This window comes from Scyliorhinus torazame, chromosome 8 (assembly GCF_047496885.1).
Source record: "Scyliorhinus torazame isolate Kashiwa2021f chromosome 8, sScyTor2.1, whole genome shotgun sequence".
NCBI classification, from domain to species: Eukaryota; Metazoa; Chordata; class Chondrichthyes; order Carcharhiniformes; family Scyliorhinidae; genus Scyliorhinus; species Scyliorhinus torazame.
In genome coordinates, this window is record NC_092714.1 from 195,676,845 (window position 1) to 195,696,237 (window position 19,393).

Sequence of the window (19,393 nt, forward strand, 5' to 3'; positions counted from 1 at the left end):
ATTATGATAATTCAGCCAGTTTTGCTAACACAGATTCCAAATTATGAGACTTTCCATATCATATTACAATCTTACTTCAAAATAGGCACCCCGCAGGTGCTGGGGAAGCTTTCTTCTGAAATCTCTGCTGTTCCTCAGTTCTTTCAGGGTGAACCTTTTCAGTAGTTCACTGTTGCTCCTTCCACCCACTCTGACCAGGCCAGTGTGCAAAAATCCGTAGATTCCTGAACATGAAAAAGACACACACACATACACACACGTTAACCTTATAATGAGGTTATATGCCCTGGATTCTCCACTTGCTCCCTAGGAGGATCAGGGCAAGACTTCTGTCCACCAACGCGATGCTCATTCCAGAGTTGGAGCTCCTTTGTCACACAGAGAAGGCTTCCAGTGGGGTCCCTACCAGCAAGGTGCTAGTGCCTAGCAAAGCCCACCATAAAATCCTGATTGTGATACAGTGGGATTGCCACAGTATTACCTGAAAATTGGGGCCTTTTAATGTCCCCAGGATTAAGAAGGCACTGGAAATTTTTAGGTGTTGGCTCAAGATGGAGGGAGGGAAATTAAGTTGAAGTAGAAATGGTGCAGCAAACCACACTGCCCAATTATGTTGCCTTTGCTTCCAATATCCCACTGATTTGGGGGCTGGATAATGGAGCAAATTCCAAGCTTATATTTCTTTGTTTTGCATTGCCTCTTCATTAAATGTGGCCTGTTATCATACTTTATTGAATTTTCCTATACCATTTTCAAAATTCACCAGAGGAAGGAGCAGCGCTCCGAAAGCTAGTGATTCGAAACAAACCTGTTGGACTTTAACCTGGTGTTGTAAGACTTCTTACGATTTTCAAAATTAATAAGGACAGATATTGCAAATCTTAGGTCTAATCTAAACATTTCCTTGAGTTCAGCAGCAAAGCTCATTTTTGCAAATGGATTCCTACAGAGTGCTGTTCACCAGCATTCATTTGCACTAGTTTGACATTAATTATGCTCAAAAACGATCATTTAACTGTCATTTGACATCAGCTGCATTGAAAGCGATCATTTAACCATTTAGTGAAGAGGGAGTTTGGAGACTGGAAGGGTGTGGGGTTGGGAGAGAGTTTAGAAACTGGAGTCAGGAAAATAAAGTTTGGAGACTGGTGGGAGAGAGAGAGAGTTTAGAGATGGGGGAGGGGGGTGGAATTTAAACTCCGAGACAGTTCAGGGTGTCAGGGAGAGAGAGGTTAGACCCAGAGACTGCTGGGGGTATAGAACGTGAGAGTTTAGTCTCCGAGGCTGGGTGTGAGAGTGTATGTGTGAGTGGAGTTTAGAGCCTGAGATGGGAGCCCTGCGGGGGAGAGGGTTTCGTCCCTGAAACTAAGGAGGGGGTTGGGTGAGTAGTTTAGACCCAGAGATTGGGGGTGTGGTGAGGAGGTTGTTTAGAACATGAAACTGGGGGAAGATGGGTAGGGGGGGGGGGGGGGGAGTTGAGGCCCTGAGACAGAGGGGTTGTGAGGGCGGGTTGTATATTGTATATGCCATGTAAATACCATGAAACTAAAACAAATTAAGAACTGATGGGAATCTGGTGGGTGCTCTTAAGCATGTACTGTACAGTATGAATATTTTTTGATCCAAATGAAAGAAACGGAATCAATTCAGATATTATTTAAGTAATCAAGGTCCTTATATTTTTCAATGCGGTGTGTATTTAATAACTTTGAATGCACTGGATAGCTGTGGACACAATGCTTTTGAGCGCCTTTTGCCATTGGATCACACTTGATGTCAAGAATGGCAAAATGCTGATCGGTGATGAAACTCATCCCAAATTAGACCACTTGACATCAAATGATCACTGATTGTTTTTGAGTATGCTGAATGCAAACATGTCAAAACTTTCAGGTAGTATATGTTCTTCACAATCTGGAGTTCATCAAAACTGCCTTATATCAAGTTACATGGCAGTCTAAGTTGGGGGGTATAAAAAATGTGACATCTTTGTTATACAAACTGTAAATCATAAAGCTAAGTTACACTTCTACAATCTTCAAGAAGCTGGACTGATAAACAGTTACTCGGATGAAGCCAGATATACATCATTAAGCTGCTTCATTTTACAGTCAGTAACTAAAGATACAACCTCTTAAATTAAATCTCATACTTCTTCAGCTTAATTTCAATCCCTCCTAAAACAAAAAGAATAAAATACATCACACTGTTCTCGCTAGTGCACCAAGCCATCTTTTCTTACCAACTGATGTCAGGAATCTCTGGACAGAATTTTGAGGGTTGACTTGTTCTTACTTGTCCAGCAGTTAGTTACCAATTAAGTAGAGTTGCCAATTAAAATCAGTCACTGCCCCCAAGTGAAGGTTCCTGACAACAATTCCTTCCTGCTTTCAGAATCTACACAATCTTGTTGAACCCCTACTGAATGATCTCATGACAGATGATGTTTTACAGAGCAGCTTAACTGGTTTGGCTTTGATTATCAACTCTGCTCTCAGCCCCGGCTACAAGATGGATTTAAAAAACTTTTGTCAACTCACTTCAACTGAAAAGCATCACGTCAATATAAACAGCACTAAAACAGCCTTTATCAGAAATGACAATCTTTGTGACTGGCTTCCTCACCTATATTTCTCCACTTGTCTGGAGCCTTTGTCCTCCCACTAATGTCTCTCCCACATCATCCAACTGGGTGGGACGAACTTCACCTAGTTATACTCGTCTTTATCCAGTCATAATCAAAGAATCACCTCCATTGACTTCTCGTCCTCTGGAGTAACACCAAAGGTCTAATTTTGACCCCCCTTCTGACTATTTCTTATCCAGATGCTCCCCCTTGGTGACATCTACTGAAAACATGATCAGGTTCCACATGTATACTGACGACAGTCAGCTCCATCTCACCACCACCTCTCGCAAGCCCTTCATTCTCTCTAATTTGTCAGGCTTCTGGTCACACATCCAATTCAAGAGGAGCAGATTTTTTCTTCCGAACTGAATACCGAAAGACTCTGTTACATACACCATTATCTAGCTGCCGACTCTATGCCTCTGGACGCTCTGACGCAGACCTTTCGGAACCTCGTGTCATATTCGACCCCAAAACAAAATCCTGGCTGCATTTTGTGCCATCACCAATTCTACCTAGAGAACGTTGCCTGGACTCCATGCCTATGTCAGCTCATCTGTTGTTGAAACTCCCATCCCTGCCTTTGTTAACTTTGGACTTGACATTTCCAGCACATTCCTGGCCAATTTCCCATCTTATACCCTATAAAATTCTGAACCCATCACATATTCTGCCACCCATATCCAAATTACACTATCCCATTCTCTCACACCCCTCTCCTCACTGACCTACATTGACCGCTGGTCTGGCAATACCTCAATTTTAAAATCTTCATCCTGGTTTTCAAAACCCTCCATGGCCCCCCTCTCCCCATCTTTGTAAACTTCTCCAGTCCTAACCCTCCAAGATGTCAGGACTTAAATAATTCTGGTCTCTTGTGCGTCCTTGATTTTCTTCAATGCAGCATTGCCAGCAGTGCTTTGGACAGGAGTGTACCAGAATGGCAGATTTCTCTGCCGAGTACTGTTGCTGCTGACTCAGGAAGAATTGTCCTTCCTTCTTTATATGATGTTTGTGCAGAATCCCGGCTGCGGTGGTTTTTCTGAAAACTACAATATCTATACTCTGTTGGATCTCCCCAATTATTTGGAATCACAGCTCCATTGCTAGTTAATGAGGTTGAAGGTAATGGGTGTCAACAAAAATTGCCTGCAAACTGTAAGTCCATGAAGCAAAACTGGGTGGGTGGAGAGAGGGAGAGAGAGAGAGAGAGAGAGAGGGACACGGAGAAACATTGAAAAACACAGGTCAGAGTTTTAACAATTAAGTTTGGGTCCCGATGTCAGCTGGAAATGGATGGGAGCAACAAGCACAGCAGGTGTGTGGACTTCACTCCTCTATTTTACTGGCAGCAGCATGTTAATAAGCTGCCACTGGGATTGTTGTCCTGTGCAGGATGACCACTCGTCCCCGACAGCTGCTGAACCAATCTGAGCGCTGGCAGCTGAGCAGTGTTACTAGGGGCAGTGGCCCCTAATACCATTTATTTTTAAATAAACCTTTAAGTGATGGAGGGGGAAATCCCTCCAAGTAAATCACTGGGGTTGCTGTCTACCCGGCCTGTGATCTCCTCTTTGATTTAAAAAATCTTTCCTTCCAGATTGCTACTGACAGGATGACTGCATTCATCTGGCAGCCTCAGGATTCCTCAAGATAGTGTCCTGGGCCCTACCATCTTCAACATCTTCCATCAATGACCTTTCTTCCATCATAAGGTCAGAAATGAGGATGTTTGCTGATGATTGCACAATGCTCAGCACCATTTGCGACTCCTCAGATACTGCAGCAGTCCATGTGCAGCAAGATTTGGACAATATCCCGGCTTGGCCCGACGAGTGGCATTCATGCTGCACAAGCGCCAGAAATTATCATCTCCAACAAGAGAGGATCTAACCATCGTCCCTTGACATTGAGTACCATCACAGAATCCTTCACTATCACCATTCTGGGAGTTACCATTGACCAGAAACTGAACTGGACTAGTCATATAAATACTGTGGCTACAACAGCAGGTCAGAGGCTAGGAATCCTGTGGAAAATAACACACCTCATGATTCCCCAAAGCCTATCCTCAAGCCAGGAATGTGATGGAATATCCTCCACTTGCCTGGATACGTGCAACACTCAAGAAGCTTGACACGATCCTGGACAAAGCAGCCCGCTTGATTGGCACCCCTTGCACAAACATTCACTCCCATCATCACCAACACACAGTAGCAGAGTGTGTACCAGCTACAAGATGCACTGCAGGAACTCACCTTAGGTAGCACGTCCCAACCCCACGACCACTACCATCTAGAAGGCAAGCAGATACTTGGGAACTCTACCACCTCAAGCATCCCCTCCAATCACTCATCATCCTGACTTGGAAATATATCACCATTTCTTCACTGTCACTGGGTCCAAATCGTGGACCTTTCTCCTTAACAGCACTGTGGGTGTACCTACACCTCAGGAACTGCAGTGGTTCAAGAAATCAGCTCACCACCATCTTCTCAGGTGTAGGGATGCCTTGCTGCAATTATACAGGACCTTAACGAGGACACACCTTGAGTATTGTGTGCAGTTTTGGTCTCCTAGTTTGAGGAAGGACATTCTTGCTATTGAGGGTGTCTAGCGATGTCCCAGGATGGCAGGACTGACAGATGAAGAAAGACTGGATCGATTGGGTTTGTACTGACTGGAGTTTAGAAGAATAAGAGGGGATCTCATAGAAACATATAAAATCCTGATGGGACTAGACAGGCTAGATGTGGGAAGAATGTTCCCGATGTTGGGGATGTCCAGAACTAGAGGTCACTGCCTAAGAATAAGGAGTAATCCATTCAGGACTGAGATGAGGAAGAACCTCTTCTCTTAGAGGGTCGTGACCTTGTGGAATTCTCTGCCTCAGAAAGCTGTTGGAGCCAGTTCATTGGATATATTCAAGAGGGAGCTGGACGTGGCCCTTGCAACTAAAGGGATCAAGGGATATGGAGAGAAAGTGGGAGTGGGATACTGAATTTGCATGATCAGCCAGAATCATATTGAATGGTGGTGCGGGCTCGAAGGGCCGAATGCCCTACTCCTGCACCTATTTTCTATATTTCTATGTTTCAAGGTCAACTAGAGATGGGCAATAAATGCTGACCTAGCATGAGGTGCCCACATCCCATAAATGAATTTTTAAAAAACCTCTTCACCCGGCCTGGTAAGATGGCCCTTAATGACACCGTATCCTTAAATCTATTATTTTGTGTTCTTTGATTTATAAATAATGTTATTCGTCTCACTATAAAAGAAAGTCAAATATTTTGCTCAGGGCTTGGTGTATTTAGACACACAACTAAGATAAATACAATAACATTTGTAAACAGTGGCAAAAACCACATGGTCAAAAGTACAGGCATACAAACCAGAGTTGGCAACCCTATGAAACTAAGGTCATTTTTAGTGGAAAAGTCACATTTACATAAATGGCTCCCCCTTGATGATTACTGGACTTTCTAAATATTAGAATCTAATCAGAAACTCAAAAATTGTGCTTCTAATTTAAAAGGATTGATGGATAAGCACACTCCATTATAAATTATGTACTATTTACCAAGAATCTCTAAATAAGCATATTTTATAACAGGGTGTGGAATATGTTTGATAAATAAGTGCTGCTGACACAGAGTTGGGAGTGCATTCCAGAAATCTTCCCCCTCACATACAGGTTGCCAGCACACTCTGTCTCGGCCCAGATAAGATAATTAGTCACTGAGCTAGTTATCAGGTACTTACTAATAACAATGGAACCTTACTTAAGAATAAGTTATTATCTTTGGGGAGGGGGAGATAAAATCAGGCAAGAAATTCTTCTGTGGGTGAATGGTCAAATAAAGAATGTCAGATTTACTTAAATGGTTTTACATGTCCACAAGATGTGTCAAAGCTCATTATAGACAATGAGCTAATTTTGAAGTGTTGTCACTTGCTTCATCGAAGAATACTCAAAATACGACTGTGCAAATGGTTTATTTCAATGGTACCATGTCATTAACTAAAGTCATATTCTATGAGCATTGGGGTTGAAGTTGCAAGGCTGTTGTTCCTAGTACAAAGTTTTGCGAAACGCCATTTGAAGACACGGTTAGAGCATTACAACCTGATTCTCAAACCCATGCTCATCACTCTGCACTCGCAGTTCAGTGGCAAAATTTCAGCCTTATGTCTCAAACTTGTAACTGATGCAAGGTCGATTGCAATGTGCGTGCATTAGGCACTTATCAACTAATAGATGATAAATGAACTACACTCCTCTTTCATTCAGATACAAGTGAAAGACCCCCACCAGGTCGGAGAAACCCCGGGGGGCGGCGTGAATCCCGCCCCGCCGCTCCAACGCCGGCTGCCGTATTCTCTGGCGCTGGTTTTCAGGCGGGGGCGGGGATCATGACAATTCTCCGGGCCCTGATGGGCCGAGCGGCCGTCGGTTACTGGCCAGTCCTGCCAGCGTGAAATGGACATGGTCCCACACGGCGGGACCTGATTGGTAGGCCAGCTGGTGAGGTCCTCGGGAGGGGCACGGGGGGAACCGGCCCCCGGGGGGGCCCCCCAAGGGGGTCTGACCCGCGATCGCGGCCCACCGATCTGCGGACGGGCCTGTGCCGTGGGGGCACTCCTTCCTTCCACGCTGGCCTCTGAAGGGCTCCGCCATGGCCGGCGCGGAGAAGACACCTCCCCTGCGCATGCACAAGAATACGCCGGCCGGTCTGCGCATGCGTGGAACCACGCCAACAGTTCTGCGCATGTGCTAACTCGCGCCGGCCCTTCGCCGCGGTTGGCGCGGCGCCAACCCCTCTGCCGCCTGCCTAGCCCCCGGAAGTGCGGAGGATTCCACAACTTTCGGTTGGCCCGATGCTGCCGTGGTTCGCGCCATTTTCTTACCCCACGTCGGGCCATCGGGGGATTCGGGAGAATCCCACCTTATGAGACGTTGTCCATTACAATTATTACCATCTATGATGTACTGAATGAATATGTGCCATAATAAGGACAACATTAGCATCTTCAAGCTACAGCACAATCACTCTCTCACATTTAATATAAAGGACTTAACTAGGAATCATTAACAACATTTTGATTAAATGTCCAAGCTAATTAATGTAACTCAATTCAAGATGGAAAAGAGGTTTATAATCAGCAAATTGGCAATTTAGTACAACATTTCGATGCTTAATAATTCATCCAAAAAGAACTCAAAGCAGATGGATATCAGAGCCTTACCTTCAAGAAACTGGTCGAGTGCGTGGTTTGTGTAGCACACCACCAGAATTGGAAACTTTCTTAAATGTCGTTGCCAAACTGACTCATTCGTTAAGAGCGTTTGCACAATTTTTAACCCGACATAGGTTTTTCCTACAAATGATAAAGTGACATTGCTTAGCCAGGTTTGAAGAAAACCTTTGAAAGATTATTGCAAACTATATCATCAGTGTAGCATTTGCCTATCCCAAGGTTTTTCAAAAGAAGGTGCAGGTTCAGTGGACTGGCCATGATATAGAATTTCCCCTTTGTGTCCCAAGATATGCAGCTTAGTTGGGATTATGGGCATAGGGCAGGTGAGTGGGCCGAGGTGGAGTGCTCTTTCAGAGGGTCAGTGCAGACTCGATAGGCCGAAGGACTTCCTTCTGCACTGTAGGGATTCCATTCTATGGAAATAGATGCATTAAAATAAAGCATTTATCAGGAAACTTAACATGAGTTTGGACAATTTTTGTAAGGGAATCCTAGGATTTATCTGGATGCCTGATTCTTTTACTCTGTCTAATTGCAAAAAAAACTGGAACAATTATGCTCGTGATTTATTTTACATATTAGTGCTGAATTTGGATGTTTATTCGCTGTGTGCCACAGAACTTTTGGCAATCCAAGCACAGCACAAGATGTGTAAGCGATGCTTCAGAATTAATCACATTGATGTGCCCCTTTCCCATCTGAACATAGCTCTCCGGACCTGATTGTTTTGCTCGATGTGTCCTGGGTCACTATACCATGCAAGATAAATGAGGTGCTATGAATTATTTTCACATAGTGTATCAATGCAGATCTCTTTCAACCCAACTAAACAACTGAGGTTTTGCAATGTCAGTATGGAGGAGTATTTTAACTGGTTTTCAGCCAGACAAGCGTCAACTCCACACGACCAAATCAGTTTGGTGCATTAGCTATTTTAATTCTTGGACCGGATTTATATCGAGCTAATCAGCTGCCCACCTGAAGTAAGCAGAATGAAGCAGCTGGTTGGCACACAGGGTCAGGAAAGTGGGAAAAAGATGCCCAGAGCAGGGGAGGCCAAAACCTAGCAAATGTGACATGGGCAAGCACTCCTGTTCCTTCTGACCCCATTCAAGAAAGTTTATTGCTTTGCTATTGCTGCATATTCAGTCTTTGGAGCAGCTTTCAATGAGCTGGTGGGCATTCTGTCAAAAGGACACCATGGGCATCAGTGTACGTGTATGAGGACCCAATCAGATTTAGGCAAGATGCCTTAATCGTCATCAAAAACTGTCATGTGCAGTGGGTTTGGAATCAATAATGGAGCCCCCCCCCCCCAGCATTCTTAAAATTTAAGGCACTGAGCTGGGTATTGTCCAGCCAATTCCTACCAATGGTAGCTGCCGTTAGAATTTCCTGTCTAATATGAGATGTATATGCCCATTGGGCCCAGGATAATAAGGTGCCCCACCACCCACCCCCACAAACCTTGCTTGCCTCTTTCAGCTCAATTTCAATTATTCTTCTGCTATCTTTATTGCCAGGTGCAGCATTAGACTTGGGCAAGTAATAGAAAATCGATTAAAATAAGATTAAAAGTTGATAATATTAGATGAAAATAAGTTATAAAATGACTATATCTTACATTTAAAAAAATGTTATACCATAGATACAGGCCATTCGGCTCATCAGATTTATTCTGTATGCGCTCCTCCTCCCTCTTTACTTCATCTCTTCCTATCAAAATATGTTTTTCCTTTCTCCCTACCTCACTTCTTAAATATATCCATAATATTCACCTCAATCACGCCATGTGGTAGAGACCCACATTCTAACTGCTCTTGGGGTAAACAAGCTTCTCCTGAATTTCTTATTGGATGTCATATTGCCAACTTTATATTTATAGCTCCTAGTTTTGGTATGCTCCACAACTGGAAACATTTTATCTAAATCTACCTTATTAAAACTCTTCATAATTTGAAAGAATTCTATAATATAATTTGTCTTTCAAAGAGAAAACTGGCATGGCTTGTTCGATATTTATACTGTGTTTATTAGCAATCTGACTGGAGGTTTTATTCTTGAATTTGTTTCTAGACTAGATCATACATCTTCCAATTAGCTAATGAAGAGGAAGGGAAACTGCTGAGGCAGAATTTCCAGATAATTTATCTATTCCTTATACAAGTCCAATATTAAAGTTTCCCTCAGACTGGCAAATTCACCACCTAATGTAGAATTGAGCTATATAAACAGTGAGTATCCCAGGTTTGAACCCTAATATACAATGATGTCAGCCAAAGTAAGGTGGTACAGTTGGCTTTGGCGCTGCTGGGCTTGGGTGTGGGGAAATAGTAATAACCCCCAATGTTTTTACGTGGTAGGAAAGAGAGAGAGGAGAGAGAGAGATGGACAGATAGAGAACAGAAGAGTGGGAGGTCGCACAATTGCATGTGGGTATTGGACAGAGGAAGGATCCACATTCGTTTCCCATGTCCCAGTGTTTTGCAGCCCAGTGGCACTCACTCAAGTGAAGTGCGAGAAACTAATTTGTGCACTTAAAAAAAAAGTGTAAATAAATTTAGAGTACCCAATTATTTATTTTTCCAATTTAGAGGCAATTTAGCGTGGCCAATCCACCTAACCCGCACATCTTTTTTTTGGGGTTGTGGGGGTGAAACTCACGCAGACATGGGGAGAATGTGCAAACTCCATACGGACAGTGACCCAGGCCCGGGATTTAAAACCAGTTCCTCAGTGACACAGTCGCAGTGCTAACCACTGCGCCACCGTGTTGCCCCCTTGGGGCATTTTGTTTGAAATATTGCACTGTGATTTCATATCTTTAATACAGGAAGGGAGAAATTGGACAAGAAATAAGAGATTATAAAAATGGTTTTAATTGGAACTTCAGGTAGTGGCCATGTCCAGATAGGTTGCACATACGGCAGCTCCCGCTGGGATCGGACATTTGGGCCCTTTAACGGAGCTGTAGCGGCACTTCGGCGGTGATTCCCGGCGTAGCAAGGGGCGCTGGAGAGGTTCCCCTCACCGCTGCATGGAGGGGACCAGGAGTGGGGCCGTGAAGAGAGAAATTGCGGTGAAGCGGGTGGAATGGGAGTGAGAGGACAAAGTGACGGCCGGCGGGGACCAGACAGCGTGGGCCCACTGATCGCGGGAGCAGCAGGAGTTCCGAAGAAGCTGCTTCGCAGAGTTGAAGACGGAGATGCTGGCCCCTATGAAGGCCTCTTTGGAAAGGATGCTGGAGACTCAGAAGATGCAGGAGAAGGCTATTAAAGAGGTGGAGGAGAAGGTCTCTGACAATGAAGATGAGATCCTGGGCCTGGCTGTCAGGGTGGAGGCACATGAGGCCCTGCACAAGAGATGGCAGGAGAGACTGGATGACCTTGAAAACAGGTCTGGAGACAAAACCTGCAAATTCTGTGCCTCCCTGAAGGTGCGGAGGGGTCGGACGCGAGTGCATTTGTGACCATGATGCTGGGGATGCAGATGGGTGAGGGGGCCTACCCGCGGCCCTTGGAACTGGACGGGGCGCACAGAGACCTCGCAAGGAAGCCTAGGGCGAACGAACCGCCGAGGGCGGTGGTGATAAGATTCCACCACTTCACAGATAAGGAGCGTGTCTTGCGATGGGCAAAGAAGGAGCAGTAAGTGGGAGAACTGTGAGATTCGTATATACCAGGACCTGGGAGCTGAACTGGCCAAAAGGCGTGCGGGATTCAACCGGGCTAAGGCGGCCCTCCACAACAAAGGGGTGAAGTTTGGGTTGCTACATCCGGCGAGGCTTTGGGTCACTTACTAGGACCGGCACCACTACTTTGATACGCCAGACGGGGCGTGGACATTTATTAAGCGTGAAAAGCTGGACTCGAGCTAAAGGACAGCTACACGTTGATGAAACACCCTGGTGGGGATGTGTAACCGGGTGTTGTCCTAATGTAAGATTGGAAGTAGAATTTAAGCTGTGAGAGGACTGTGGGGGGGGGGGGGGGGGGGGGGGGCTATGTTATGGTGGGTCGTTCTTTTCATTTTTTGTTTCGCCGTCTGCCACGTTCTCCGATTTGGCAGAGCTCAGCCTTAGATGGGGGAGTGGGGCCCGACGGTTAGGGCCGCTCTCCAGGTGGGCGGATTTGTTCTTTTTTCAAGGGGTGGGTAACACCCGGGGTGCGTTTCTTGTTTCACGGGAATAATTTGGTTGGCTTTCTCTCTCTTACTCTTTGAGGGAGGGGAGGTTGGGGGCCCGGACCAGGAGACAACAGTAAGATCGGAGATAGCGGCGGGAACGGCCGGGGTCAGCAGACTTGCGGAAGCGTAATGGGGGTGCTTGACAGGGGGGATTGGGATTGGGGGGCTGGGGGGGGGGGGAAGGGGGCGCTGCTTTGCTGACTGAAGGGGAGCCAACCTTTGGGAACAGATGGAGAGTCGGGATGGGGAGCCTCCGTCCGGCGGGAGGGCTTGAGTGAGCGCTGTGCGCGAGCACGTGGCTGGCCAAAAAAGGGAGATGGCTAGTCGGCGGGGCGGGGGCAGGCTGATCACATGGAATGTGAGGGGTCTAAACGGGCTGGTCATGAGGGCCCGCGTGTTCTCGCACTTAAAGGGATTAAAGGCAGACGTAGCCATGCTACAGGAGGTGCATTTAAAATTCGCTGACCAAACGAGACTGAGGCGGGGATGGGTGGGCCAGGTGTTCCATTTGGGGCTGGGCTCGAAGACCAGGGGGGTAGCAATTCTGGTCAGTAAATGGGTGCCATTCGAGGCAGGGAGTATTGTGGCGGACGAAGGGGGCAGGTACATTATGGTGTGTAGTAAGCTGCAGGGGGCCCGGGTGGTGCTAGTGAGTGTCTATACCCTGAACTGGGATGATGTGGAATTCATGAGGCGCATGCTGGGTAAAACCCCGGACTTTGAGTGAAATAATTTGATAATGAGGGGGGGGGCTTCAACACAGTCCTGGATCCGGCATTCGACCGGTCTAAGTTCAGGTCGGGAAAGAGACTGGCAGCGGCCAAGGTCCTGAGGGGGTTCATGGATCAGATGGGGGGCGTGGACCTGTGGAGATTCGCTCGGCCAAGGGCGAAGGAGTTCTCTTTTTTCCCCCACATTCACAAAGTGTACTCTCGGATTGACTTTTTTGTGTTGAGCAGGGCGTTAATCCCAAGGATGGAGGGGGTCGAGTATTCGGCCATTGCGGTTTCAGACCATGCTCTGCACTGGGTGGACTTGCGACTAGGGGCGGAGGGAGGGCAGCGCCCTCTCTGGAGACTGGATGTGGGACTGCCTGCGGATGAAGAGGTTTGTGGGCGGATAAGGAGGAGCATCCAAAACTATGTGACAACAAACAATACAGGGGAGTTAACAGTGACTACGGTCTGGGAGGCTATGAAGGCAGTTATCAGTGGGGAGTTAATTTCTATCAGGTCCCATAGAGAGAAGAGGGAGAGGCTAGTGGGAGAGATACTCAGAGTAGACAGGAAGTATGCGGAGACCCCCGAGGAGGGGCTGCTAAAGGAGTGCTGGAGACTGCAGGCGGAGTTTGATCTGTTGACCACAGGGAAGGCGGAGGCACAGCTGAGAAAGGTGAAAGGGGCAGTCTACGAGTATGGGGAGAAAGCGAGTAGGATGCTGGCGCACCAACTGCACAGGAGAGAGGCGGCCAGGGAAATTGGGGGAGTGCGGGATCAGGCAGGCAACACGGTCTTGGGCCCAGAGAAGATCAACAAAGTCTTCAAGGAGTCAGAACCCCCAGTGGGAGGGGAATTGAGGTTCCCAAAGGTGGACGAGGATCTGGTAGAGGGACTGGGGGCCCCGATTGAGTTGGAGGAGATAGTTAAGGGCCTGGATAGTATGCAGTCGGGCAAGGCCCCGGGACCGGATGGCTACCCTGTAGAATTTTACAAGAAATCTTTGAAGCTGCTGAGCCCACTCCTGCTAAGAACCTTTTACGAGGCTAAGGAAAGAGGAACCCTCCCCCCGACGATGTTGCGGGCTTCGATCTCGCTTATCCTTAAGCGGGAGAAGGATCCGCTACAATGTGGGTCCTACAGACCGATATCGCTCCTAAACATAGATGCCAAACTGCTGGCTAAGATTTTGGCTACTAGAATAGAGGACTGTGTCCCGGGAGTGATTGACGAGGATCAGACAGGTTTCGTCAAGGGCAGGCAACTGAACGCAAATGTGAGGAGGCTCCTAAACATTATTTTGATGCCCTCAGAAGGAGGGGACGCAGAAGTAGTGGCTGCAATGGATGCAGAGAAAGCCTTAAACCGGGTGGAATGGGAGTACCTGGGGGAAGCGTTAAGGTTTGGATTTGGTGAGGGATTCATAGGGTGAGTCAAACTACTGTGTCAGGCTCCCATAGCAAGTGTGTCCACGAACCGGCTGAGGTCGGAGTATTTTAGGCTACACCGAAGGACGAGGCAGGGGTGCCCCCTATCCCTGCTACTATTTGCCCTTGCAATTGAGCCGTTGGCCATAGCGCTGAGGACTTCAAGGAACTGAAGGGGGCTGGTTCGGGGGGGGGGGGGGGGCGGGGGGAGCACCTGGTTTCGCTCTACGCAGACGACCTGCTTCTGTATCTTTCGGACCGCTAGAGGGGATAGGGGAGGTCATGCAGATCCTAAGGGACTTCGGGAGTTTCTCGGGGTACAAGTTGAACGTGGGGAAAAGTGAGCTATTTGTGATCCACGCTAGGGGTCAGAAGAGGAGACTGGGAGAACCTTCGCTCAAGATGGTGGAGAGGAGCTTTCGGTACCTGGGCATACAGGTGACTAGGAATTGGGATGCCCTACACAGGCTCAATCTAGCTCTGCTTGTAGAGCAGATGGAGGGAGACTTTAAAAGGTGGGGCATGCCCCTGCTTTCCCTGGCGGGAAGGGTGCAGACCGTGAAAATTACGGTCCTCCCCAGTTTACTGTTCGTTTTCCAGTGCCTTCCCATCTTCATCCCCAAATCCTTCTTCAAGCAGGTGAACAGGATTATCACGGGATTTGTGTGGGCAAACAAGACCCCGCGAGTTAAAAGACTGTTTTTAGAGAGCAGTCGGGCGGGGGGGTGGGCGCTACTGAACTTCTGTAGCTACTACTGGGCGGCTAATGTAGCCATGATTAGGAAATGGGTAATGTAGGAGGGGTCGGCGTGGGGGCGGCGTCATACAAAGGCACCAGCCTAGGGGCACTGGTAACGGCACCACTGCCATTCCTGCCGGCACGATGCACCACAAGCCCTGTGGTGACGGCGGCACTTAGGGTCTGGGGTCAGTGGAGAAGGCACAGGGAGGAGGTGGCCTCAGTTTGACCCCGAAACGGAATAATCATAGATTTGTACCAGGCAAGATAGACGGAGGGTTTCAAAGTTGGCACAGGGCAGGCATTAAAAGGATGGAGGACCTGTTCATAGATGGGACTTTCTCTAGCTAGAAGGCGCTGGAGGAGAAATTCAGTCTGCCCCCTGGAAACGCCTTCAGATACCTCCAAGTCAGCGACTTTCTCAAAAAACAGGTGGGGACATTCCCGTTGCTATCCCCTCGCAGGATACAGGACAGGGTGGTCTCTGGAATCTGGGTATGGGAGGGGAAGGTGTCGGACATTTACCAAGAACTGCAGGAGGCGGAGGAAGCCCCAGTGGAGGAACTGAAGGGCAAGTGGGAGGAGGAGCTGGAGGAGGGCCTGTGGGCTGATGCCCTAGGTAGGGTGAATTCCTCCTCATCATGTGCCAGGTTCAGCTTAATTCAGTTTAAAGTGGTACATCAGGCATACATGATGGCGAGAATGAGCAAGCTCTTTGGGGGTTGAGGACAGATGTGCGAGATGTTCAGGGAGCCCAGCAAACCATGTCCATATGTTCTGGTCATGCCCGGCACTTAAAGAATTCTGGCAGGGTTTTGAGAAGGCTATGTCCAGGATAGACACGCGGGTGAAGCTGAGTCCATAGATAGCGATCTTTGGGGTTACAGAGGACCCGGGAGTGCAGGAAGCGAAAGAGGCCGAGGTTTTGGCCTTTGCCTCCCTGGTGGCCCGTAGATGGATCTTGTTAATGTGGAGAGACGCGAAACCCCCGAGTGTGGAGACCTGGGTTATTGACATGGCTGGGTTTCTCAGTCTTGAGAGAATAAAGTTTGCCTTGAGAGGGTCCTTGCTGGGGTTCGCCCGGCAGTGGCAATCGTTCCTTGACTTCTAGGAGAGCGTTAAAATGTCAGCAGCAGCAATCCCGGGGGGGGGTGGGGGGAACTGTTCATTTAATGTATATTCTCTTTTTGTATAATGATAACAGCCACCTTGTTTTGTTAAATATTCTTTTTTTTTTTTTCATTGGTTATGTAAAAATTCTGTTTGAGAAATCTTTTTTTTTTTTTTTTTTTTTTAATGGTTTTTATTATTTAATCCATTAAACATGGCAAATAAACTAAGGCTGATGCAATTCTTTGAATGTACCTGTCCCAGGAGGTCCTTGTATGATGGCCAATTCTTTAGTCAATGCCATCTGCAGAGCTTGCATCTGTGACTCATCCAGGTTCAGCTCTTCCTTTGAAGGCCATGATGCAGGATCAAGGACATTGACTTTGGTGTTCCTGTGTAAAGATTCATTGATTTGTCCAGTGTTTTCCTTGGAATCCTGGGATTTTCCATTCATTAGAGCTTCAAGGTCATAGCTGTTATTGAAAGCTAAGTATCTTGGAACCTGGATTTCGGTGTCACAGGCTACAATATACTTTTGAAAAGGAACATCTTCTCCTTGGATCTCCTGTAATCCCTCTAGAACATGGCGGTAAGCTTCAAAATATGCTGTTGTTTCAACCATCAGGAAACAATCCGAAGGTTCCAACTCGGCCAACAGGTGCCGGCTTCGCACATTAAAAGACAGATGGACAATGCCCTCCTTGAGCTCCACAGGATCCCGATTTGAAACAGTTGCAAACAGCAAGGTTTCAAAATTATCCTTTGACATACACACGAGAGAGCCATATAGCAGACGCTTTGAATTTTGCCACCGGACAAACTTCAGTGGCCTTGTGTCAAATTGGACTTTATAGCCTACACCAGTGGATGTGCAGAGTGGAACTAGAATGCGTGTGTTGAAATATACTCGAATGTCATCGAATTTTCTCCTCCTCAGTCCTTTGTCATCATAATTCTGAAGCAACTCTAAGATTCCTTCTCTCAAAGGTCTCACAAAGTCTTCTCTCAGAAGACGGAAATGGGTATCAAGGTACACTTCAGTATTTGCATACTTCTCAGTAATGAGATTTGGTCGTAGAAATGGTCTCTCTTCTAAATGCACCTCATTGTAGGTGGGATAAATGGTCATTGTTCTATAGTTGTCCTCGGGACCAGTTTCTTGATTGTCTATCAAGATATGTGTATCGGTTCTGAGTGTTCCATCCCGTTTTCGCTCTTGGAGGTGATGAATTATATTTTTTACTTTCTCCAAGCTATTTTCATTCTGTTCACCAATTGAAACCCCAGCAGCTCGTAGAGTATTCACCGTAGGATCCAAAACCAAAATCATCATGGACATCTCCTGAACTGAACTGGCTGGAAAAATACTTACCAATTCCTGAAGCAAGAATAGAATGCATTCAATATATTCAGGATATTGCTGCCGACGCAAAGGCACTGGATCTGTACTCATCTGAACCACATAGCGAGGCAATTGAACCTTCAGAAAGAGAGAGTCCTTTACAATGCCCAGCAGATGCTGAATGCTCTGACGGTCAGTCTTGGACCTACAGGCCTTACATAAGACTTTACAAATTAGTTGGATAAAACTTGAATTTAGCTGTTGGCTTAATAAATCCTTTAGGCCAGAGCCACAGGCTAAAGTTATAACAATTTCAGATGGCTCTTTGTCCAAAAGGCCTTCCATTGTTTTGTAGCCTAACCTTCTCACAAACGGTTCTTTGTCCTTTACATGTTCCTCTTTAGTTACTTCTTGAGGCCTCCTTCTCTGGAAGTGAGGATTTCCTTGCATTTCCCCCTGCCTGCCTCCTCTGCCACCCTCACGAACATCATTCCTTCTCCATGGTTCATTCCTGCGTTCATTGTGCTGATCCCTTCTGCCCTGTTGGGGGGCTTGGCGATTCCCCTGGACAGCAGGAGCTCTTCCAGCTGGATTTCGATTCGCTCTTACAGCATTTTGCCGCTCTTCTGCATGCCTGGGATTGAGATTAAAGTTCCACTCTTGGTTCCTTCCTCCAAACTCCCTAGCTGCTAGAAGCTCTGCTTGCCTGGGTGTCGAAAGGGCTCGTCTGGGTTGTGGTGCACCTCTCTGGTCTGCTGGTCCAGCAGCATTTCTCTGGTTTCCATTATATCGTCGTCCTCTTGTTTCAAGACGTTCCAAAGAAGCTAAAGATATAAAAAGAAAAATGAAAGGATGAATCATGCATTTTACAGTCAATTGTTCAGGCCATGTCTGTTGACATCAACTTTCTTTGATGCTCTTATTCAGTTTGAAATGAAAACAAGTGTAACAACATTAAAGAGCTTCTCCCCAGACTCTCTGTGCATTTGTTTGTTTCATAAATGTAATAGCTCATTAGTTCGAAGAGATACAGCAAATAATTTCCCCTTTTGGAATGTTTCCAGCATACAATATATAAGTTATTAGAAGAACTGACCATTAGTTAATAATCATTCAGCTATTATTGATTTTACTATCAACCTACTGCTTTGAATTGTTCTGCAAATATGAATTTTCTCAGATCTGAACTGCAGTCTGGCTAAACAGATAAAAACAGTTGTCTCTTTAAAGTCACAGAATAATTGCAATGCAGAATTACCCATAGGAATCCATGGGCTAAAACTAGTTATCATAGTTCAGAATTTTTCCTTTATATTTACTGAGCACGTCTAATGAGAAAGTAACAATAAATAAGAAGAAGAAAGAACTTCAATTTAGATAGGTATCCTGAGGATATGAAAGATGCTGCATGGCCAACAACATCCTTTGGAAGTATACTGACTGCCATTTGGTAAAAACAGCAGCCAATCTCTTCACAGGATGGTCCCACAAACAGTGATAAAAATGATGAGATAAACTGGTTTGGTGTCGCTGTTTGAGGAATGACCTTTGACCAGGTCATCAGGACAGTCCCTTTGCTCATTTTCAAATAGTGCTACTGGAGCAGGTAGAGAGGGCATCTATTAAATATTGCATCAGGGCTACTGATGAAATATTACTCTCCCATTATAGACAAATACCTTCTTTGCATGCTCACGTCCTGGAGCAAGACGAACTCACAACCTACTGGCTTAGTGGTGAGAGTTACATCACTGATTGCTACTTAAAATGAGCATTGTTTTTTAAAATATTCTTTCAAGGGTATGGATATTGCTGGTTCGGTCAGCCTTTATTGCACATTCCTAATTGCATTTGAGAAGGTGGTGGTGGTGAGCTGCCTTCTTGAACTGCTGCAGCCCACTGTGCTGATGGGTGTGGGGTTGTGTGTATAAGGGGAAAGAGTTCCAGGACTTTGATCCAGTGACACTGAAGAAGCAATGATAA

The 19,393-nt window shown here is 46.4% G+C and overlaps 1 protein-coding gene across 5 annotated transcripts in view; it reads right to left on the reverse strand.

The window, feature by feature from the left end:
• Nucleotides 1-19,393, reverse strand: part of znfx1 (zinc finger, NFX1-type containing 1) — an 88,255-nt gene that overhangs the window by 48,165 nt on the left and 20,697 nt on the right. For all 5 annotated transcript variants that reach the window (XM_072514673.1, XM_072514676.1, XM_072514674.1 and 2 more), the window contains exons 3-5: nt 16,324-18,234; nt 7,880-8,011; nt 76-224 (exon numbers count right to left, since the gene is read on the reverse strand). In XM_072514673.1, the coding sequence (XP_072370774.1) occupies nt 76-224; nt 7,880-8,011; nt 16,324-18,234 (2,192 nt within the window). The remainder of the gene's footprint in view (nt 1-75; nt 225-7,879; nt 8,012-16,323; nt 18,235-19,393) is intronic.